Source organism: Scophthalmus maximus, chromosome 8, assembly GCF_022379125.1.
Source record: "Scophthalmus maximus strain ysfricsl-2021 chromosome 8, ASM2237912v1, whole genome shotgun sequence".
Classification (NCBI taxonomy): domain Eukaryota; kingdom Metazoa; phylum Chordata; class Actinopteri; order Pleuronectiformes; family Scophthalmidae; genus Scophthalmus; species Scophthalmus maximus.
In genome coordinates, this window is record NC_061522.1 from 3,245,589 (window position 1) to 3,269,702 (window position 24,114).

The 24,114-nt window shown below is 42.7% G+C and overlaps 2 protein-coding genes across 5 annotated transcripts; both read right to left on the reverse strand.

The window, feature by feature from the left end:
• Positions 1 to 578: 578 nt before the first annotated feature.
• Positions 579 to 7,088, reverse strand: LOC118312671 (nuclear migration and anchoring protein unc-84-like). 2 transcript variants are annotated; one of them, XM_047333981.1, is made up of 13 exons: positions 6,956 to 7,088; positions 5,785 to 5,893; positions 5,611 to 5,663; positions 4,967 to 5,284; positions 4,812 to 4,871; positions 4,609 to 4,680; positions 3,839 to 4,035; positions 3,023 to 3,160; positions 2,826 to 2,910; positions 2,484 to 2,599; positions 1,555 to 1,728; positions 1,333 to 1,422; positions 579 to 1,078 (listed from the first exon to the last, which is right to left on the reverse strand). In XM_047333981.1, the coding sequence occupies exons 2-13, from the start codon at positions 5,889 to 5,891 to the stop codon at positions 962 to 964; spliced, it is 1,527 nt and encodes a 508-aa protein (XP_047189937.1). In that variant the 5' UTR covers positions 5,892 to 5,893; positions 6,956 to 7,088; the 3' UTR covers positions 579 to 961. The 2 variants fall into 2 exon arrangements, with proteins under 2 accessions (XP_047189937.1, XP_035493361.2); XM_035637468.2 differs by having other exon boundaries at positions 4,967 to 5,275; positions 6,956 to 7,087.
• Positions 7,089 to 7,758: 670 nt separating this feature from the next.
• Positions 7,759 to 23,664, reverse strand: LOC118312669 (SUN domain-containing protein 2). 3 transcript variants are annotated; one of them, XM_035637464.2, is made up of 16 exons: positions 23,370 to 23,664; positions 16,032 to 16,140; positions 15,773 to 15,888; positions 14,491 to 14,847; positions 14,330 to 14,389; positions 14,070 to 14,144; positions 13,678 to 13,835; positions 13,175 to 13,225; positions 12,802 to 12,840; positions 12,057 to 12,401; positions 11,833 to 11,970; positions 11,630 to 11,714; positions 11,297 to 11,412; positions 10,669 to 10,842; positions 10,444 to 10,533; positions 7,759 to 9,975 (listed from the first exon to the last, which is right to left on the reverse strand). In XM_035637464.2, the coding sequence occupies exons 2-16, from the start codon at positions 16,136 to 16,138 to the stop codon at positions 9,859 to 9,861; spliced, it is 2,028 nt and encodes a 675-aa protein (XP_035493357.2). In that variant the 5' UTR covers positions 16,139 to 16,140; positions 23,370 to 23,664; the 3' UTR covers positions 7,759 to 9,858. The 3 variants fall into 3 exon arrangements, with proteins under 3 accessions (XP_035493357.2, XP_035493356.2, XP_035493358.2); XM_035637463.2 differs by lacking the exon at positions 23,370 to 23,664 and adding an exon at positions 17,991 to 18,200; XM_035637465.2 differs by lacking the exon at positions 16,032 to 16,140.
• Between the last annotated feature and the right edge of the window lie 450 nt (positions 23,665 to 24,114).

The window sequence follows — 24,114 nt, forward strand, 5'->3', positions numbered from 1 at the left end:
CAGACCTTCACAACATCTACCACGCAGCCAAGCGTAAGGGCAGACAGGAGTTGATAGAAATACACAACCATTTCTCATATTAAGATAAATACTTTGTGTTGTCACTTAATATTGGATAGAGATTATATGTAGAACAGCTACCCTTTGCCAAGGAAGTAGCTATTACGATTGTTTGTTGGTTTATTTGTTTGTTGGTTGAGTTGTTAGCAGGATTACACAAAAACTACCAAACCAATTCCCACTACACTTGGTGGCCTGGAAAAAACCCCATTACATTTTGGTGCAGATGTGGGTTGTGGGTGGATCCGGTAAATTGGTATTTTATGACAAATAAATCCTCTAGGTCATTAGACCACTTGCTTTTTTTCATTCTTTATATTTCTACTATAAGAACTACAGCGTCATGTGAATGATTGTTCAGGTGGATGTATGCACTCTACTAGGTGCAAGTGTAATTATAGCTGCTAATATTTAAAGCTACAGCGTGTAAATATTTGGCGGCATCTGATGGTGAAGTTGCAAACCAACCAGCATTTGACAATAAATTGCGTTACATTATTCAATAAATACACACAGAATCTCAAACTAAATGGTGTTTTATTCTCATCACATTTCCTCATGTTTTTTTCCCCCCTCACATTTCTGACATGTCAGAAATTTATCGGAACATCCGACGACCGCTGGAGGAGCAATTAATCGCTGATGGCTCCCCCCTGTACACTGCACGGCAAACAACGTGTTACAAAGCTGAAAATTGTCCAACCCTAAAAAGAGTTGTTTTTGCCCTATCAGATATTGGGGCAAAAACGGGTTTAAATTGTACAGTGTATGCCCAGCTTTGGTCAATACCAAACGTGTTTTCAGAAGCATCAGCATGGATTGTACCTTATAAAATAAGTGTACAATACAAATGTCCTTTCTGGTATGTTCAATTGAGCCTTAATGTTGTGGTCAAGGGATTTCAAGTGGTGGCGATCTTTCCGTGCACACGGAAGCGGTAAAGACACGTGTACTCGACGCGACCCCAGTTGCTGAGGACGTGCAACTCCACAAATCTGTAAACCTCGTCACTGGGGCTCTTCATGAGGGTGGTTCAGGCGGCACAGGACAAAAGAAAAGGATAGAAGGAGGAAGAGATAGAAGAAAACAGAGGTCAACTTTAGTGCATTCTGAAAGTAGTCGTTTTCAACTGTGTCCTCAATTTCATATTCTGACCATACTGTACATGGCCGAGCCGCTTTCCAGGTTTTGTCTAAGTAGTTAGGTCATGTTTTTTCTTTCTGTAAATATCATGGTGTCTTTAAATATTTGGATTTGCTTGTTTGAACTTACAGGCAGCTGAAACGTCTGCGACGACTCGCCTTTCTCATTATAGGTGAACGTCCCAAGCAGAGTTCCTTTTTCTGTGTAGCTTTTCATTCCCTGAGAAAAAAATATTACAGCGTCAAAGTGACAAGTATTTAGAGTCTGAATTGGATAATTGATCACAGAGTGATAGGACCTCAACAGTGCAATGTATAAGGGATGACAACTAACAGTATGGGAAGTACTCACATAGACTTCAAAGTCTTTGGGTGCGGAGTCGATTCGGCCGGTGGGGGAGATGTACCGTGGCAGGTGGTCCAGCGTCACATGAGTTATCCTTACAGGGTGGGAGAGGGAGATGGTGAGAGTTCCCTGGACACCGTGAAATGCCCAACATTTCCCTGGGAGCAGCACTGGGTAACCCTGGGAGGGAGGAGACACAGTCAGTATTTTTTTTTAAATTGTAATGATCTGTACCTGCTAAGTTGATTATGATTTGAAACCTTGAAAGGTAGAAGACTAAGGAGACACACAGGATGGATTTGTTCAAAGTGAAGACAAAAAGAGGAGGACAGAAGATTAGGGTTGGGTCCCAAGATCAATACTTTTAAGGCTACCGAACAAATCAGATCAGATCAGTATCAATGACAATTTTCGACAAGGACAAGACAGACAAAGATGATATTTGTGATGCATGCCATGCATGATGCCATTTAGTGGGCTTAAACCATGGGATTTTTTTCAGCATGTCTTAAACCTAAAGGTAGGGACACAGCAACAAGACGTCAAAAAAAATCAACAAAGACCGCCTGCTGTGTCTGCTCTGTAGTTTGTATACGTCATTCAGAATGGGAAACAGGGAATCAAGCGGCCTATCTTGGATGATGTTGATCAGTTGTTCCTCCACATCTTCATTCCAAACAAAGGAATGTTGATCCAGATAGATGGATTGGCTGCAAGCCTTCCTCTTTAGTCTTATGGTTGTAAACCCTCTTGATTCTCCTCATTGCGTTCTAACTTTCAATTCTCTTCTCATGCTACGCTCGCTAAATCTGAACAGATAATCAGAGCGATCTCTTTCATCAACTGACTCCAACGATTGCGGTTCAAATGTGAACAGTATCTAACCCAACAGAAGAAAGAAAGAAAACAATAAGGGAGGTGATGATTCATTTTACCTGAATGACAGTGCGTGGGCTTTCATATGGATACCAGAGGGGGAAACCAAAAAGGGTAACACATGCTGAACGAATACGATACGTCTCCGAACACCTGGAACTGATCACACTGGCACCTGCACACAGACACACAAAGTAAAATTGGTAATTATAATTTAGAAGATTACCCAATGGACAAATGAAATACTTCATTAAAGGCTTTCTGCTATTTTGATGTGCTTCACAACTAATAAGAGTGGTGGTTGTACATTGAGCTGATGGAACTGAGAACTAAGACAGTCAAACCTGTGAATCAGTGTAGCAAACTAAAGCTATGTGACAGTGACGTGAGATGTTTCTGACCTTGAGTCTCCAGGGCAAAGTCAGCCATTTTGTCCGCCATGGGACGTCCAAAGTCTGTGTTGCTTCCTTTGAGTACATCCTGCCCCTGGTACACATTCACACACAGAAAATAACATAAGTAATTATCAATCCCATCGTATAAAGCACATCATTCAAAAGTCTAATCTAGAGTCGGTAAGTAGTATCTCTCCATCTACCTTGAAGCGGTCGTTGAGCCACTTCTCCATAGCCTCCTGGAGCTCTGGGGTTAGATGGTTGTGGACCGGGGCAGTGCTTGTCTCAGGACAGGGGGCTGGAGGAGGAATCAGCTGGATGGATACCAACTGCTGGGACAACTACAAGAAAGAGGCAGACACATCATGGTTAGAAGTTAACAAGAACAACCTCTCAGAAGTCCGAACATCTCTACCAGCACTGTTACATTAGCATTCTCAGCCTCCACAGCTTGGATCCTGATATTTCGCCATCTGCCTGCCCAGTCCAGCTTTATTCAGGTTCTGTTTATACGTGCATGAGTAACCACAAATGATCTTGTGGTCAAGGGAGTATCTGTCCATTTGTAATTCCAGTTCTAATGTCCGTGTCATAGTCCCGCATTTTGGACTACGTACTATTCTACTAGATCGCAACAAAATTGTTCAAGCACAGGTCTGCTGCTAAAGCTGCTTTCAGACATGCACTGAAGTCCGGACTTTATCCTGAACTAACCCTAACTCTGGAGGGGACATGTGCAAGAACATCAATGTCCACAGACATTCTCCATAATTTTTCCTGCCAGCCCCCCTATGAAATTCCTGGAGAAGGTCTCCTGCATGCTCCACGCAGATGCCACAGAATGTTCAGGATGTTCCTGCTGTTGTGAGCGCATCTGACTTGGACAATTTCCTGCTGCGTTTTTCATATGTAAGCATCAAAGTTCATGAGTGAACAAAGCCTGAATTGAAATTACACACACACACACACACACGCACAAACAATAGGTAACGTGCAGGTGACCTGCAGTCAAGACCTACCACCACAGGTGAATGATGCACGGTGTTGGGTTGAGGAGGAGGAGGAAGAGGAGGAGGAGGAGGAGGAGGAGGAGGAGGAAGAGGAGGAGGAGTTGCAGGGATGACTGGTTGACTCTCGGGTTTTGTCTGTGACGGGGTCTTTGTGACACTCATGTGCGAGATGAAAGAGGTCGACAAGGGAAGGAGGAACCAAATACCTGGAGAAAAACAGGAGGGATGGTGCATTAAGAACAGTACTCATGCATCATCCTTCCAAGATCAAAAGACCCAGACACGTGAAACTTGTAATGACATTTACTGAGACTCATTCAATGACACTGAGGTGTAGATACAGCCGAGGAAGTGCCGCTGTGTCTAACACATTATGGCGCTGACGCCACAGACTACACTAAACAACTTCCTGGAGGAGCATTACTAATCTAAAACGTCTTCAGGACGCTACTTGTGATTTGGAATCGTCAATCATCGCTCTTCAAAAGATAATTTCCTACTTTATGAAAATATAAAATACACACAAATATAAACAGAACTACAGTGTTCTTCAAAATGTAAGAAATCTTGAAATTTTGTGAATGTCACATCAAACTGAATCTGGTCAGTGAGCTATGCAAAGTTGTCTACTTCTAACAAAGAGCCATGGAAAAGAAATCTTGAACAATTAAGGCGAAGTATAACCAAACGCTCGACGTGTCCAAGGGGAGGATGAGTTGTTTCCTAAATGGGAAATCTTATGACCTGCCTACTTGAATCATATTATATATGTCACTTACATGGATATGCGAGGAGGAGGAGGAGAAACAGACCACAAGCCTTCTTCACGCGACTGCTGAGTGAAGTGTTAGCTGAAGGGACAAGAAAAAACTTGTGCAATGATTGTGGAAACACAAAGCTACTGTCATGTGAACATGTGATCTAACGGTACACATCAAGTATCACACAAAAACCGACTCACACACATGCACCAACAACATACCTAAAGTTTTCAGATGCATTATTTTTGACTTTGCTGCGACGGCCATCAATGAGGCGGAGTCTGCGAAAGCCAATATGAAATATGAGATTATTTTTGCTGTCGTGCCAGACACAGTAAAATAGACACACACACATAGATAAGAATTTAGTTTTCACCGATCAGACTAAAGAAGACACTGCTGATTTTTTTTCTGTAACCAGGGCTGGGATCTTCACTCGTTGTGCTGGTGGGCTTCCTGTAAGGGCCCACTCTGCTCTGACTCGGCTCCTTGTGGTTGGGCCTCAGGTTCAAACCTGACCGGGTGGGACTGTAGTGCCCGGGGAGAGAGCTCTTCACCGGAGACACTGAGGGGAAGAATGTGGGCGTCCGACTCTGGTTAGGCCGAGGGGTGGATGTGGTAAAGACGTAGGGTTCCGTCCTCGTGATCGTCTGAGTCTGGCTGCTCGTGGGCGAAGGACTAGGGCCTGAGGGGCCCAAGGAAACGAAGGACAAAAACGAAATGGAAAGATGGTCTAACTTAACAATACTGTAATTTTGAAATGGTAAAGAGAAAACATTTGGTTGAACTGGTCACAACCAGTAAACGTACTGTATGTAAGCACAACTTTGTTGTGTTCGTGACCTAAACAGTTTTGGAACGACTTCTTTCATCTATCAAATACTAAAATAAAAACACTGATTTGATATTTCCCAGAAACACCTTGTCCCCACCCAGGTATCATTAATGCTATTTTTATTACAGGAAATTATCTCATTAATGCTCTAAGAAAAATGGGAATTCGTTTATTTAGTCTTTTACCATTGGACTGGCCTGCGGACGTTCGGGAGCCGGTCTTGCGGTTCTTGAAAACCCTTAAGAAGATGGGCAAGAAAAGGACATTACAGTAAAGACAATTGATTTCTGACAGTTTGTAAATCAGATTTTCTGAGAGCCAAGCTTTCGACACACACACACGCACACAGAGTTACGTACTTGAAAGGGTTTTCACGGTAGGATATGTTTGTCACGCTACTTGTGTCAAAAACTTCATCTGAGGTGTAGTAGCCACTGGACAAGAGGCGCGAACTCCTACGAGACATGACTGAAAGACACAGTACAATACAATACAATATCATTCATCACATACATGTATGACATAAGGCCTCCGATCAGTACATTCATTTCATGGATATAAGTTTATATGAGACACTTTTCATGCGTCTCACTGTTCATGCCAAACACATTGAGAAAAATATGATATTCAAGCAACAACTGACAACATTTTTCAACGACAATCTTTCCTTTAAAAAAAACGCCACACACAATAGGGCTTAAACTATTTCAACTAACTAATAACAGACAGTTACGAGGGGAGTGCCAACCACCACATGGCAGCAACATTAAACTTATTTTAAAAATCGCTCTCCTTCCCACAATTCTTCCCCTTCATGTGTAACGTTGACATCATAACAAGGGGATTTTTTGTGCTTTTTCACACAAATTGACCATGGAAGCAATAAGACTTTCACTTCTGGCACGATAGGCCTCCGAGAGAGAGGAGTGCCAACCAACTACTGTATTCTACAAAGATTTTAAGCAGGTAGGCAGCAACCAGCTAATAGCTAGCTGTCTACTAATCCTCAATGCTCACAATAACAATGTGTTGTAAAGGCATTTATCATAACTCCGTTGCTCCAGCGCCTGTGTCTGACTAAGCCAGCGCTATGCCAGGTAATGTAAATGTAACTGTCTTTCTACTATACACTTAATTATTAAGTGTCATTCATACAGTCCAATAGTGAAGAGGTAGATGTAGTGATTATTTATTTGATTGTAGTGATTATTATTATTTTGTTTTTAAAGCCAATATAGTGTTCATTTTGATAGGTTTGATAAAAAAGTTGTAATTTAATTCTGAAATCAGTGTGCAACGACAAGAACCCTTTCCTGACTCCTACCCTACCCACAAGTCTTAGCCTGACCCATTCTGAATCAAATGCTTTAAAAGTGTCAAATCAAAGACAATACATGAGATGTACTGTTGTTGATGTCGCCATCTTTGGAAATCCAGGAGACGTGACAATACGCATGCGCAAGTGCTGAACCAACGAGCGAGCTCATTGCTATCGTGTTGTCGGCACCTCGTTGTCGGCCTCAGACATACCTCAGAAATTGAGCTTGTCTTTCTGGGTGGTGGTGTCAGTGCAGTTTTATATTTTTATATATTTTTTTGTTTTATGTGGCCAAGTAACTCAGTGTCTGCTATAAAAATTTCAATGGGATTCTTAGAGGATTCACTACCTGCTGTATGCGATGAGATCAGAGGAGTGTGTGGCTTTGATCTTTTGATCATTGCATCGACGGGAATGACAGCACATTTGCATCATAATGCGAAACTATCAAAAGTATATATTAATGGAATGTTCTGATTTGATTTGATTTTTGTCTTTATTTTTACCACTGCACTACAGTACAGTCATTTAATTCTACGTTTTTGGTGCAGATGTGGGTTGTGGGGACAGATCCGGGAAAGTTTTTTTGTTTTCTATGTTTTATGACAAATAAATCATCTAGGTTATCAGACCACTTAAAATTTTCTTTTATATTTCAACTTTAAGAATTGGACAGTCATGTGTAGGATTGTTCAGCCTTGTTGAAGTTATGCGCTCTCCTGGGTGCCATTGTATATAAATCTGCTAAAACTTTAAAGAGACAGAAATGTAGGGTAGTTACTGCATGTCTGTATATACTTGTTTGCAAACCTGAAATTACTGAATTTGTTATGCATCTTGTATGTTTTGATTTCTGTGATATAATTTAGTCAAGGACTCAAAATAAAATCAAGCAAAATAATCAACACTGATTGTAGGTCCAGAACAAGCTCCTGGACATCTAAGCATGCTTTCAGCAGTCCACATTGGAAAATACGACTCATAAAACAAGAAATGCATTAACAAAAAAAATAAATATATTACAATGTTTTTTATTTACTTAATCAGACAAACATCCCAGTTTGGCTTACAAATAGGCGTTGACAGTCAAATACTCTGGAGAACACGTCAGGCTGGCAAATTATATCGTTCAATCGAAAGAGCAATTATTCATTGTATTTAAAAAACAAACAGATCAATTATTAACAGATCAATTATTAACATATATCATCAGATGTGTATGGAGCTTTATTCTCTGTGTTACTCATGTGGCTTTACACACAAACATTATATTTTCTGTATTGTGTGTTCAGGAAAAAGCTACCAGCATGACGGCAGTACAGGCTGTTCAACAGCTTTCAAATACGAAAATAAATGCTTCAACTTTTTTTCCTGAAATCGAGGAAACACTGTTAAATAACACACATTTGGAACGATCAAAAGTTAAATCCAAATTAAATTCAGTGTATTAAATATCAGTGCTTCCACCCACAGATTTGTAAGTGCTCCAAATCACAATTCATGATCACACTTGATGGTTAGACGATGTTTTAGGGAATCATAAAAACATAAAATCTCTAGAATCCTCTTATGAGTTACAATCACCAGTATAAGCAGAAAATGCAATTACTTACAATTATTCATTCGTGTTACCAGCACAAATTATGTCAATGTTGTTGTCCCACTCAAAAAAAGTAAAGAATATTAAGGATTTTATCCTCACCGATCCCCCGCGACCCATTAAGGATAAAGTGGTATAGATAATGGAGTGATGGACAGTTATAAACTGTTTCAGAAAGTTATTGATTCAACTGATTTGGATTTTGGAGGATGTCCTCTCTGATGCAGTTGAATTGGATTAAGTTATAATAACAGGTGTTTCTATTATTTTGTCCACCCTGTTTGTATCAACGAGGGTATGTCTCGCATGTTGGAAAATAATTACAATGCTTACCAAGCCAATCCTACAGAGCAGACATAACGCAGAAATATTCTAATTTTCCCTAATAAATAACATCTTTCTTTCGTGGTTCCGTAAGATCATTAAAAGTTTTTAATTACAAGGAAACACAGACATCACAGAGTCAACATGATGACGCCTTTCAAAGAGGTTAGAAAAAAGGAGGTTTTCAAGTATTGAAGTACCATTAAGAAATCACTGAGATGAAACTCAATTACAGAGCTGCATATGTTACCTTTCGCAAGGAATATTAAATTAAATTTAACTTACAAAAAACCCCAACAAATACTGATTAAAGAACATTCACTTCTGCCGTGTGTCCAACTCCTACTGTTGACAACAGGATGTTCAGTCACAGCATCAGCGAAAACCAAAACTCCAGCGCTTTGGGTACTTGAAAAGCGCTTTATAAATCCAATATATTATTATTATTAATAATGTCACGTACTGTAAAAAATGGCGAAATTGCTGCTTCAGGAAGTTCAGATAAAACTTGACTTACTCGCTTCATTGAGAACTTCACGAATCAGATCTTGTTATTGCAAAAATGCAAAATATTGACATTAGAGCTGCAGCAAAAATAAGAAAAAAAGAATAGGCTTCTATTCTAATTATCAAAGTTGACAGTTCAAGCTTCTCATAATACTTTATGTACAGATCTTTGGGTCTCCAACTGTTGGTTGGACATAACATTCGAAAAATATCACCTTGGGAAACAGGAAATTTTAAAAAGGGCATGTCTACTTTTTTTGACACTTGATAGACTGAAGGGGTTCATCAATGAATTAAAAAATAAATAATAAATGGCAGTTTCATCAATAATGAGTGCCCAACAATGGACGTCATTAAATCATCAATCATTCATTGCTTATGTTTTGTGGTGGGGAGCCTTGAGGTGGTGATGGTTCAAATCCTCGGACCATCTGTGGAAGTGTGGGTCAGTAAAGTCGGTAGCAAGTGTGAACTTCACCGTGTGCGTTAAAAACCAAAAATCCTATGATCTCAGTCACTTTAACATGAAGCAGTTCAAAACACGGCGAAACCTGCTGGAGTGCCATTAGTCATTTTTTTCAGTAGCATCAGCATGGATTGTTCCTTTAAAAAAAAAAAGGGTAAAATTCAAAATGTCCTTTCTGATATGTTTAACTGATCCATAACGTTGTGGTCGGGAGGATCTCACGTGGTGGCGATCTTTCCGTGCACACGGAAGCGGTAAAGACACGTGTACTCGACGTGACCCCAGTTGCTGAGGACGTGCAACTCCACAAATCTGTAAACCTCATCACTCGGGTTCTGCGTGAGGGTGGTTCAGGCGGCACAGGACAAAAGAAAAGGATAGAAGGAGGAAGAGATAGAAGAAAAAAGAGGTCAACTTTAGTGCATTCTGAAAGTAGTCGTTTTCAACTGTGTCCTCAATTCCATGGAAAGCCTGGAGCTGCTAGCTAGCAGCTACCAAGCTGAGATCTACACAGCTGCTATTGCTAGCTAGCTAGCTAACTGTAACTTTTACTACCTGAATACAGTAGGAGTTAGCTAGTTACTATTAGAACACACACACAGTATATATCATAAATCAATCAGCATCATTGCTGCGGGGGGCTTCACAGAGACTGCTCATGTATAGGGCCCAGAATTTGGTGCTACACCCCTGCACATGGCCGAACCATTTTCTAGGTTTTGGCCAAGTAGGTAGGTCATGTTCTTTCTTCTGTAAATATCACGCTGTCTTTAGAATATTTAGATCTGCTGGTTTGAACTTACAGGCAGCTGAAACGTCTGCGTCGACTCGCCGTTCTCATTGTAGGTGAACGTTCCCAGCAGTGTTCCTTCTTGTGTGTCGCTCTTCGTTCCCTGGGGGGGGAGAAATGACAGCGTCAGAGTGCCGACTATTCAAAATCAGAATTGGATAATTAATCACGGTGAGTGACAGGACTTCAACAGTGCCTCATATAATGGATGACAACTAACAGCATGGGAAGTACTCACATAGACTTCAAAGTCTTTGGGTGCGGAGTCGATTCGGCCGGTGGGGGAGTTGTACCGCGGCAGGTGGTCCAGCGTCACATGAGTTATCCTTACAGGGTGGGAGAGGGAGATGACGAGAGTTCCCTGGACACCGTTGAACGCCCAACATTTCCCTGGGAGCAGCACTGGGTAACCCTGGGAGGGAGGGAGGGAGGGAGCAGACGCTTGGAATAATCTTTACCTGCTAATTGGATAATGATTTGAAATCTTGAAAGTTAGAAAACCCAAGGAGACAGAAAGTGAAGACGCCTCGTCAGTAGTCCGGCGGATACGAGATCGTGACAGCATCTGGAAAGGGCAACACGCCTTACCTAGCCGCAGGCTTACGTTAGCATACCTGCAGGAAGTTTAACCATCTTCAGGTATAATTAGTTAGCTAGTTGCATTAAATCACTGTTGGAGATAACTAGCTTTTTTTCACAGATGTGCTTAAAGTTGACTTTTACTAGCCAACGTACCGAGAAAAGGAACCCTTGGGTACCGAGTGTTCAGTATCTGTAGCGGTACCAAATCGGTTCAAATGTGAACGGCACCCGACCCAACAGAACTAAAGAAAGAAAACAATAAGGGAGGTGATGATTGATTTTACCTGAATGACAGTGCGTGGGCTTTCAGATGGATACCAGAGGGGGAAGCCAAAAAGGGTCACACATGCTGAACGGATATGATACGTCTCCGAACACCTGGTACTGATCACACTGGCACCTGCACACAGACACACAAAGTAATTATAATTTCGAAGATTAACCAAGGGACAAAGTAACTACTACTCTTAATGCTTTCCGCTATTTTGATGTGCTTCACAACTAATGAAAGTGGCGGTTGTACACTGAGCTGATGGAACTGAGAACTAAGACGATCAAACCTGTGAATCAGTGTAACAAACTAAAGCCACGTGACAGTGACGTGAGATGTTTCTGACCTTGAGTCTCCAGGGCAAAGTCAGCCATTTTGTCCGCCATGGGACGTCCAAAATCTGCACCGCTTCCTTTGAGTACATCCCGCTCCTGGTACACATTCACACACAGCAAATAACATAAGTATTAATTGTCAATCCCATCGTATATATAAGCACATCATTCAGAAGTCTTAACTAGAGTCGGTAAATAGTATCTCTCCATCTACCTTGATGCGGTCGGTTAGCCACTTCTCCATGGCCTGTTGGAGCTCTGGGGTTAGATGGTTGTGGACCGGGGCAGTGCTGGTCTCAGGACAGGGGGCTGGAGGAGGAATCAGCTGGATGGATACCAACTGCTGGGACAGCTACAAGAAAGAGGCAGACACACCATGGTTAGAAGTTAACAAGAACAACCTCTCAGCAGTCCGAACATCTCTACCAGCACTGTTACCTTAGCATTCTCAGCCTCCACAGCGTGGATCCTGGAGATGAGGCTGGCAGCAGCAGAACGGCTGTCCGTCTTCACCTCAGCGTTCTCGGCCTCCACAGCTCGGATCCTGGAGCTGAGGCTGGCAGCAGCAGATAGGCTGTCTGTTTTCACCTCAGCGTTCTCGGCCTCCACAGCTCGGATCCTGGAGCTGAGGCTGGCTGCGGCCGATCGGCTGTCCGTCTGATATTCCACCATCTGCCTGCCCAGCCCGGCGATCTCCTGCTCCAGACGCAGCCGACTGTCCAAGTCCACGACCTCTAGACTAGATTTGATACCCTGCATGTCCAGCTTTATTCGCTCCTTCATCTGGGAGAGAAAGACGTGGTAGTGTCAGGGTAGAATGGACAGATGTACCTTCAGTTGAACCAAGGACCTTCAGTACTTCAGTAGTGGTGATTCTGATATGATTTCTTTATCCGTTTTTCAAATTGACAAAGAAAAGAATTGTATTTTTTGTTGTAACAACAGGTTGCAGAATGGTTCAGTACTGGCATAAGTGTGCACCTTTGTGCTTTAGTAAATATACCAGCTTGTTCTGCAGTTCTCCATCACCACCAGTAGATATCACTGTAGTTCATATTTAATTTTCTTTCACTTGCTGGTAAGACTGCACCAACCACAGTGCAAGTTTGCTTAATGCAAGAGTAAATGAATGAGAGAAGACAACAGGGATCGACAGACGGACACACAAGACAGATTCTCTCACCTGGGAGTAAAGCATTTCCTGCTTCAGCAGCAGCTCTGCCTGCAAATACACAAACAGATGACACATATATCAAAACGTTAACCTCCATCACCCTTTTTTTCTTTGTTATATTAAAGTAGGTAATCTTGAGGATTTTCAAATTTGCTGCTAATGCAAACCAACTATTGATTTATTAACTTTTCAAAAAAAGAGTCTACAAAAAAATCTGTTAGAAATATTGCAGTGAGTGATGGAGCGCCAGGAGCTGCAAGCGACAGGCCGCAAACCCTCCATCGTTCAACCCCCACAGTTTTGATGAAGTTGGAAACGCTAGAACTACATTTTCAGATTTGCACAGATTCACTCGCAGAAGTGCTGATGCTCTGCTTCCTACCGAAAGATGCTGCATCTTCGCTTCTACCGCAGCAGAGACGACGGCCGGATCCTGGTGGGACAAAAGGAAACTCTTTGACAACACTGATGTAATCACAACATTTGCATGCCAACAATTACCCAAATGAATAGTTTGTCCCAAAGAAACTCTAAGGATTTTTCAGACATGCACTGAAGTCCGGACATTGTCCTGAACTACTCTGGAGGGGGAAGATGCCAGAAGACCAATATGCACAGACGTTCTCCATAACTTTTCCTGCCAGCCCCCAATTAAAATTTCTTGAAAACGTTTCCTGCAGGCTCTACCCAGACGTCACAGAATGTTCCGGAAATGTTCCTGCTGTTGTGAACGCGCCCGACTCTGGACAATCTCCTGCTTTGTCATATGTAAACGGCAAACTCCGGAGAATGTCCGGACGCAATTCTGCGGACATTTTCCGTGAAAACAGCAAGAGTTGAAATTGCAGACACACACACAATGAGTGACCTGCGGTCGAGCCCTACCACCACAGGTGAATGATGCATGGTGTTGGGTTGAGGAGGAGGAGGAGGAGAAGTGGCAGGGACGACTGGTCGACTCTCGGGCTTTGTCAGTGACGGGGTCTTTGCGACCCTCATGTGGGAGACGAAGGAGGTCAACAAGGGAAGGAGGAACCAAATACCTGGAGAAAAACAGGAGGCACGGTGCCTTAGGAACAGCACCCAGAAGACACGGTAAACGTCCCCTGAATGCATCGTCCTTCCGAGATCAAAAGGCCCCGACACGTGAAACTCATTCAATTACATTCGCGTGAAATCAGACACTCGACGTGTCCAAGGGGAGGATGAGTTGTCTCCTAAATGTGAAATCTTACCAGACGCAAGCTTGAATCTTATTAAACGTTTATGTCACTTACATAGGAGAACAAGGAGGAGGAGGAGGATAGACAGACCACAAGCCTTCTTCACGCGACTGCTGAGTGAAGTGTTGGCTGAAAATGGGAAAAGGAACAAAAAAGAGTACATTTGCAGGGATTTTGATAAGCTGCAGCCGAGACTTGTGCAATGATTGTGTGAAACACAGAGCTACTGCATGTATGTGAACATGTGACCAGGCACGAGCGTGAGCTCGCCGTTCACATCGCATATCACACCAAGGCAGACACCAACAACATACCTAAAGCTTTCAGATGCATTATTTTTGACTGTGCTGCGACGGCCATCAACGAGGCGGAGTCTGCGAAAGACGACGTGAAATAATGAGATTATTATGTCAGAAACATTTAGATTGACACACACACACACACACACACACATAGATTAGACTTCAGTTCTCACCCATCAGACTAAAGAAGGCACTGCTGATTCTGCTTCTGTATCCAGGGCTGGGATCGTCACTCGTTCTGCCGGTGGGCTTCCTGTAAGGGCCCTCGGAGGACGAGTACCCCGAGCTGTCCACTCCGCTCCGACTCAGCGGCTCCTTGTGGCCGGGCCTCGGGTGCAAACCTGGCCTGCTGGGGCCGTGGTGCCCGGGTAGAGGGCTCTTCTCCGGAGGCACGGAGGGGCAGCGCGTGGGCGTCCGACTCCGGGTGGAGGACGGGGTCAGGGCAGGCCGAGGGGTGGCCGTGGTGAAGGCAAAGGGTTCCGTCCTCATGGTGGGCTGAGTGTGGCCGCTCGCGGGGGAAGGACTCCGGCCTGAGAGGCCCAAGGAGACGAGGACAAAATGTCAGCTATGAATAAATGTGTTTTTTACACACACAGGTTTGAAAATATTTTAACCAGCTGTTTCCAAAGTCACAGGTTAACTGGATGGATGAAAAGAACTATACAAAACATGTTCAACAAATATGAGTTTGTTTTTCCAGGGCTTGATCTTTGACCCCTTCAAGCCTCTTACAACATTACTGTAAACATCTTTGGTTGAACTGGACACAATCGGTAAATGAATGGGTGATGAATGGGTTTGGATGTAAAGCACAACTCTGTTATGACTTTCTTTAATCTGTGAAAGGGGGATTGATCCATTAATATGCCATAATAATGCTGATATCGGTTATTGGTCTCTAAGATTAGTAATAATCGTTATCGGCCCGGAAAAAGCCATATCGGTCGACCCAAGAGCTGCGACAGTTAATCGATTTGTAATCGACTACTAAATGAATCGCCAACTGTTTTGATAATCGATTAATCGGTTCAAGTAGTTTTTAAGAAAAAAAAAAGTCAAAATTCTCTGATTTCAGCTTCTTAAATTTGAATATCTTCGGGTTTCTTTGCTCCTCTGTGACAGTAAACTGAATATATTTGGTGTGTGGACAAAACAAAACATCATCTTGGAGTTTTGGGAAACACAATGGACATTTTTCACCATTTTATGGACCAAACAACCAATCGATTTATCGAGAAAATTCTCTACAGATTAATTGATTAGGGAAATAATCGTGAGTTGCAGCCCTAGTCGACCCCTACTACCAAATAACAACATAATAATATAATATTCCCAGAAACACTTTGTCCCAAACCAGGTTTAGCTCTTGCTATTATTACTACTTTTGTTTTGACAGGACATTTTTATCTCATTATTATTCTTAGGAAAATGAGAAGTGGTATGAAACTTTTTTACCATCAAACTGGCCTGCAGGGACAGGTGACTGTTGGACGGGTGAACTAGCATTACTATTGGCTCTGCTGGACGTGCGGGAGCTGGGCTTCCGGGTCCCTGCCTTCTTCTTGAAAACCCTTAAGAAAATGGACAAGAATAACACACACACGCACACACACACACACACGGAAAGCACTTTAGATAAAAAAGAAAATAGATTTCTTTACATTACAGTTTGCAAATCCAACGCAAACACACAAAAACACACAGAGCTACGTACTTGACAGGGATTTCACGGTAGGATATGTTTGTCACGCTACTCGAGTCGGACTCTTCATCCGAGTGGTAGTAGCCACCGGACATGAGGCGCGAGCTCCTACGAGACATGACTGCAAGACGCAGAGAGAAAAACAATAAGGGATCACACTTCTCACGCTGCCCCACTGTTCATGACAAACACACTGAGAGAAAAACAACATGATATTCAATCAATAGCTGACAAAGTGATTTGAGCCACAATCGATCTTTCCTTTAAAAAAACACAATAGAGAACTTCAACTATTTCGACGAGATACAAACGGACTGTTATTTTAAAGGAGAAAATACTATGCTTTTGCAGTTTTTCCCTTTCCTCTGGAGTGTTATATCAGGGGTTTTTTTTGGCGTGTATGTAAAAGGTCAGCAAAGTGAACAAGCCCAAAGTCAGCGACTCGGCGGTAGAGGGAGCTCCTCTCCCCGACAGAAAACAATGAAGCTCCTGAAACGCCTCGTGGCTTGGTAGACTTCATTTGACCACAAATAGCAGAATCAGCGGCAGCTGCAGGGAGATTACGACTTCAAGTTGCATTAGTTACAGTAAAGTCGTATATTAGTTTAAACTAGGGCTGGGCGGTATCGCGAATATATTTTATGTATCGCGGCTTGTTGCACACGAGATGTATTAAATGACTATATTGCGAATACCGCGACTGCAAATTGTCAGGCACCAGGCATAAGATTTGCTTTGAAGTTTAAAATTGTCCCCAATGGGAACCATTAATGAATATAATTAAGATGAAAGAATGTTTTAATACGGACACAGGTCGCAGGGACGACTAGAATCATCACACTGGTGTGATAGTCTGCATCAAAGGGTTAAATTGTGCATTTATGAAGTGCTTTCGAGGAGATTTTAAGATATCGCGATATATAAACTATCCCTGCCGATAGTTTTAACTGTAAACCTCTGACAGATGCTCTCTTGGTTAATCTCAGCCGCCTGTAATCCAGGCTAATCTACTGGAGCCGCTGTGCCGCTCGAACACTCGCTGACATCTACAGAGCATAAAAATATTTTTTTATTAAATGCAAAAGAGTGTGTAGACACAAACTTAAAGAATACAGGCCGTTAGCATGCGATGACACATTCAGAACATTCCAGTGCAGTGTCACACACACACACACACACACACACACACACACACACACACACACACACACACACACACACACACACACACACACACACACACACACACACACACACACACACACACACACACACACACACACACACACACACACACACACACACACACACACACACACACACACACACACACACACACACACACACGCTTCATACCTGAACTGAACCTGCATACTTCAGGTGAACATTAACCCTGAGGAAGTACGACAGTTAACAACAGTGGGTGATGTGGACGACGTAGACGACGAGGACGACGAGGACGACGACGAGAGCAGAGACAACGACCTGCTTTCATCGGCTTCGGCATTTGGAGTTTGTCGGAAAAAGTATCCGCCTGTTCAACTTCCAGAAATGCTGCAGCCATCACAAAGTACTATGCAACTCAGGCATCTTAAGCCGAGCGATCCGATTGGCCACCGATGTTGTTCTTTACCGCTCTCGGGGTAATCAGCACAAGATTAACTGCCCGTGGTGGTGATGTTTCACGTTGATCCCCGTTTGTTTTTTGTGCATCGTTTTGGGGAAACAACAGCACATAAAATTCCAATAAAGCCTGAAATTACAGTAAACAAGTGCTTGCTCCGAGTCAACCGTCAGTCTCCGGCTTCTCACATACTTATCTATCTACACGTTTCCCCTCTTATCTGACCTGCAGGTGGAGAAGTGACTCGTCTATTCACCGCGCGGGGAGTTAACCTGTCCACGACAACCACTCCTGCTTGAGTCTGCATCTAGTCGCCTCGGCGCGACGGAGAAAAAACCCCCACCAACCTTTGGATTTTGCTCTGCGATTCCAGTCTTTTAACTTTACGGAATATCCTGCGGCCTTCCCAAGAAAAAAAAATGATATAAAAAGACTTGCCGTCTTGGACGAAATTGAGCAGGTGAAGGTTTGAACTACCAACTAACTCACGCTGCTGAAAAGAGCGGCAGAAGAGGACGACAGAACGGGAAGCTGTGGTCGTTTTTGCACCCAAGAGATAGAGACAGGAAGTCGGCGTGACAGCACATGTGCCCACGTAGAAACCTCCACTCCCCTAAAAGGGTGTAAAGGCTCAGATGTGGCCTCCTTCAATACATATACTCAGCATCACTGCGTTAAATGCTCTTGTCTTGTTCTGTAATTTAATCTCCCCTCCGCTAAAAATGAGGAGGATTTTTTTATGGCTCACAAAAAACATTTGGGGCCTGAACATTAAAAAAAACACTGGCGATCCCACTGACAGGAAGTAAAGGCAACAACGCACCTAAAGGCAGCCGACCGGCGCTGCCATGACAACCACTGTTAGATAAGGCCTGACGACCAGACAGGCCTCCTCTGTTTACTGTAAAGAAAAACAACGCGGCGCCACACACTGACATTTCTGCAGCAGCTGAATCCGTGTCAGTGATGCCTCCGTTTCCATAACACAGAGCACAAAGTGGTCAATCTGTACCAAATCTGATCTGTTCAAACCGCCTGAGGTCGGATGGGGGTGTCGCTGACTAACACACTCTCTCTGTAAAGCAGGCACGGAAAACGAGACAAAGCCCCAGGTGGACTTTTCCAAAAACGTAAGAATAATAAGATGACTACTGTACGTCAAATACGTGCCACAACTGTTCTGCTCTCCGCCATCTAACCCGCAACAAACATTTCATTCTTTTATTTATAATCTGGCTTCAACACAGCGTTATATATTTCAGCTGTTTCCGCACTTCAACTCTGTCTTTTCATGTCTATCCAATCACGAGGCGGTTCATGTATATAGTTTCTTACGTTTTCAAATTTGCTTATTCGCCTCATTTTTTAAACATTTAGCTTAAATGCTTGAGACACTACGTGACGCCACAGGCAGCCGACATTAAGAAGCTCATTAGCGTTTAGTTCCTTTAATTTCATTAGCAAGTTTAATTAGCAGGGATTCAATAAAGAGGACGTGGCTACAGATACGGGTGGATAGTGATATTCATCACTGCTACCAGACGCAACACTCACATCTTAAAGCCACAGGGTGTCATATTTAGAAGAACTTATCCACAGAAATTGAACACATTGTCCATAACTATGTGTTCATGTATGTATAATCACCATGTTATTTGTCAATTCTGAATGAGTTAAATATAGTAACATGAGGTGGACCCGACCTCCGTGTGAGTCTCCATGTTTCTACGTCGTGTTGAATACGGTTGTTGCACAAAACGCTCCACAATACGTCGCATTCGCGTTGAATTTTCAGACGCTGCCGGAAACTGGAAATGGAATCAGCGGTGCGCCACCATAAAGTGTCCCCAGTCGGTCGCTCAGTTGGTTGTGGTTTGCAACTTTACCACCAGATCCCGCCAGAAAATTATAAAAATTACACACTGGGGGCTTTAAAGTTGGAATTTCAAAAAACTGAGGATAAAACCTGTGCAAACAAACAGCAACGAAAGGTCACGTTTATTCCGACTCCACAGCATCGACAGATGTAGCTACAGTTACTGAGCACACAAGTGCCTCTCTTGTGCACAGTCACAGTCACATTTCTTTCTTCGTGGCACGTCGAGAGGCTTTAGCTAAGACCTGCAGAGAAGGGAGCAGTATGCACTTTAATTCTCTCAAATCCTCGCTTCCACTTTAAAACGGCGTCTTCCGAGCAAGCTGTAGCGCAGCACTTCTACCCTCCTCGACATGCTGAACATAACAACCCCCACTGTCGTCCAGCAGAGGACACGCATGCACAAAGACATTTTCTCAGTGAGAATTAATCCCACTGAAATACTGTAGAAATGTGATCACACTGCACATTCTTCCACAGCTCTTTTATTTCTGACTAATCCTCCAATCTACTTGACCTAAAAAAAAACGAATTACACCCTACAAATGCAAATTCATGAATTTGGAAAAGCTGTATCAAGTCTGGGAATGGGTTCATTCATGTAGAAGCCTTTGAATTTAAATGTTAGGAGGTTTTTAATTCCAAGGACGGCTAAGAAACCTCTCCTCCTGTCCCCCGAGGTAGGACCAAGGCATGAATAGACCAAATCTCCGCGAGACAGGAACATTACCAAGGAAACCGGCTTCAGGTCCTTTGGGAATCATGTGCAAAAAGAGACAAAAGCTGCTCATTCAATCCTCTAAAATCATGTGACTTTTCGGCAAACACTTACTTACCAACCAAGTATTGAGAGTATTGTCAGCGAACTGCCAACAGGAAGTGACTTACAAGAAGCAACACTTGAGGCTGCAACTGAACAGGATTTACGGGTAATAGATTTATGTATGAACAAATAAAAGTGACATTCTTTTGAGCGTATGAGCGTTGCTCAATGCAGGTTGAATGCAATGGCGGTGTATATTTTAAACTGGCCCTAAAAACAACTGATGCACACACAAATGCATACAGTATGCGTAACTATCGATTATTTCCGTGATGAATTCATTTGTCAGTTTCTGGTCTATAAAGCATTGCAAATTATTCTAAAAATGCAAACCACAGTTTTGATTCCAAGCTGACGTCTTAATAATAAGTCATATTTTTTGTCCAACAAACAGTTCAAATAGCAAATATGTCAGGTTCCGATTTCATAAAAAAAAATAAGAGCCCGCTAGCAGCGGCCTTGAGGCTACAGCCATACTTCTACTATGTTTACACTTTAAAACGGAACGTCTTAGCATTCAGGTGTAAACAGGAAGCAGATTGGCTTCTCGGGAGTTGGTTGCTTAGTTACAGAAAATATCGCGAATGAGAAACAACAACAGAGAAAAGTAAGAAGAGCAGGGGATTCCTTTCCTTGGAGCGAAAACGAGGTGGAACTTAAGACTTAAAGCTTTCACAGCTTGTAGTCGAGTCGTGACTGATAAGAACCAACCAGGAAACGTCTCACAAGGCAGCCCTGGAGATTTCAAACTAAAACAAGGGCGAGCAGCACTTCACAAACTCCGGAGCAGAGTGGACGGCAGGCGTAAAAAGGTAGCAGCAGTGGTGCGTTTCAAAAAACGAAACGGTAGTAACGTGGATGTAGCTCAACACGATCGTATAGAGGTGGTGTTTGCTCAGGACGGGTGGGGCCGAGCCGGGACGGGCCGGGTGGGGCTGGGCACATGACAAGGGAGGATAAGAGAGGTAATGAGAGAGAGAGAGAGAGAGAGATACCTAGAGACAGAAAGGTAGAGAACGCACAACAAAGATGGCAGACTGAATGGTGGACAAAGGGATGAAATGACAAAGGGGAGACGGGATGAAACAGAGGAATGTGTTTGTGTGTGTGTGTGTGTGTGTGTGTGTGTGTGTGTGTGTGTGTGTGTGCAGGAGGGAAAGTATGTAAAACGCTGTTGAGGGTTAAAGAGCCACTAAGGGGGTTTGGGTTTTTCAAAAAATGCAGTAAAAGAGGAAGAGAAAAAGTGCAGGAATGAGAGGCTGGAGGGAAAAGAAAAAAGAAAACAGAGGGAGGGAGAGAGAGAGAGAGAGAGAGAGGGCAAAGAAAGGAATCCTGAGAATCAATCAGACCACAACGAACTGGCAAACGGTTTGATTCTGTGGCTAACTTTAGCACAGTGCCAGTGTAACATGACTCAGACATTCGGAGCCGGTGAATCATCTGTGTGTGTGTTCACAAATTAGCCCAACGCCTAAAGTGGAAGAGAAGAAAAAACACACACTAACTACCACTCATTTAATCTGAGCAGCCTCCTAATGAGATCCGTTTGTATCAACATTGCTTTACATTCTCAAGTCCCTCTTTCCATTTCTTTTTTCCATTTTTTTTATTATTCTGGAACAATATCTTCCACACACAAAAAAATGTAAAAGCTTGAACACATAACAACAAGCAGATGACAAATTCTAATCTCTTTCTAATTTCATTTTGTGAGAGATTTAATATTCGTTTTCAAAACCTTTGAAGAAGAGCCAAACACGCACATCAAAATAACTCCAGATTAGAATAAACTCAATTGCAATAACTTTCAGCTGATACCTATTTGGGATGGAAGCATGATATGTTTTTTTTTCCACCAGGAAAAATGACCCTTGTTGTCACTTTGACACACACAAACACACGGAAAATGAAGGGCAACAATATTACGATGTTCTGACCTGCCAGAGGACTGTGAGTGAGCGTTAGCGTGAAGCTAACTTTAAAAAAAGTTAAATATTAAAAACATTAAAGAGGTAAAATAATACAATCAAAATATTTAGGCCCAGCTGTCAATCACGCTGTATTCACACCCCTTTGAAAATCAGGCTTTATCGCCTATTTGACTCAACATGGGACCAAAATGTACTAAATAAACATCATGCTGCATTGAAGAAGACTTGAAACCAGAGATTGAACAGTAAACTCCTCAGGAAAAATGTTAACTGACGTTATGATTCAAGTGAGAAGTGAGAGTCATTTTCACATAGACTTCTATAGAAACAACCAGTGAGTCGCCCTCTGCTGGTGATTCCAGAGAATACAGGACACCGAATGCTGCGTTCCATTATACTCAGTCGGGGTGGTGAAGTCAATATTCCGATAAGGGGGCGTACCAATTGCAAAAGTTCCAACTCGGAGGTCGGTAATTCTGAGTTCCGAGATTATAATGGAACGACGACCCCAAGTTCCGAGCCCCGAAGTATAATGTGTTAGCCTGTGTTAGCCTGAACTCGTAGCTCCGAGCTCGGTAGTTGGGGTTATTGCTCCAGTATAATCTCGGAACTACGACCTCCGAGTCGGAAATTGCAACTGGAACGCCCCCAGGACGGGAAAAACTAAATCACACCCCCGACTTCCGGGGTTCAGAGATCCTGTGTTCCGAGGTGTAATGGAACGCAGCCTTATAGTGGTTGTAGTTCCTTCTTTGCCCAGCAGGTGGCATATGGCGTGGGGAAAGCAACTAATGGGGGGGAGTGGCTATCAGCCACAGGTGTGTTGGTATTGTTTTATAAAACAATTTGTTCAAACTATAAAAGTTGTACATAGATCGACACAGATTTCATGGTGAACGGACGAATAATTGAAAAATTTGTATCTTGTAGCTTGTAGATTAAATCTCAAGTCACTGGATAATGGAACGCAGCACTGATGCACACCGGACAAGACTGGACGAAAAGTCTTAAGAATAAAAATTACATACTATATATACATATAATTAACAGTGAATATTATTAAAAACACGAATTTGACCCCCTGTCCGTGACTTACCCGGTGACGTTGCGAGTCCCGTCGCAGTTCGCCTGGCCGAACAAACCGTCGAATGTCTCGGACCGGGACGAACAATCTCCTCTTCGGTCGTTCACACGAACTTCTCCGACGAAGTGAAAAAAACCCAGAAAAAAAAAACAAAACAGCGACTTATTTACTGATGGTAATATTTACACAAGTTGAAACGTGGAGCCGTGTTGACATCGCGACTGTGGGATGAAGAAGCCGAGACAGAGACGGACACAGACGCTTGTTGTGACAGCGCTGCTTCCACCACCGCTGCTAATGTTGACGGTAGCAGGGTCAAGCTAGCAGAAGGAAGAGAGAGCGACTTCCGGTACTGGTTAGGAAAATAAAAGTCTCCTCAAAAATATTTCCCATTAGACCTAGGCTCATGTCAAGTATTTAAATAATTCTGTATCCTGCTGCCTCCCTCTTATACTAATAATCGCTTTCGGATCGCACGTGTATTCGTATCTGTTCTCAAGAAATATTATTGTTCATAAACATTTTAAAAGTGTGCCACTTTTTTTTTTTTACTTCCTCCCTGCTGCTGTGAATTTGACAATTCCACTGAAGTATAATGATTTTTTGTTTTTTGTCTTACGTTTCAAACAACCTTTGGATACTCACAGGTAATACTTTTAATTTGAGTCGTCTTTGATTTAAGTAGCCTTTAGTTTTGTTTAGAATAAAGTATGAAAATGTATATAGAATAGAATAGAATAGACAACTTTATTCATCC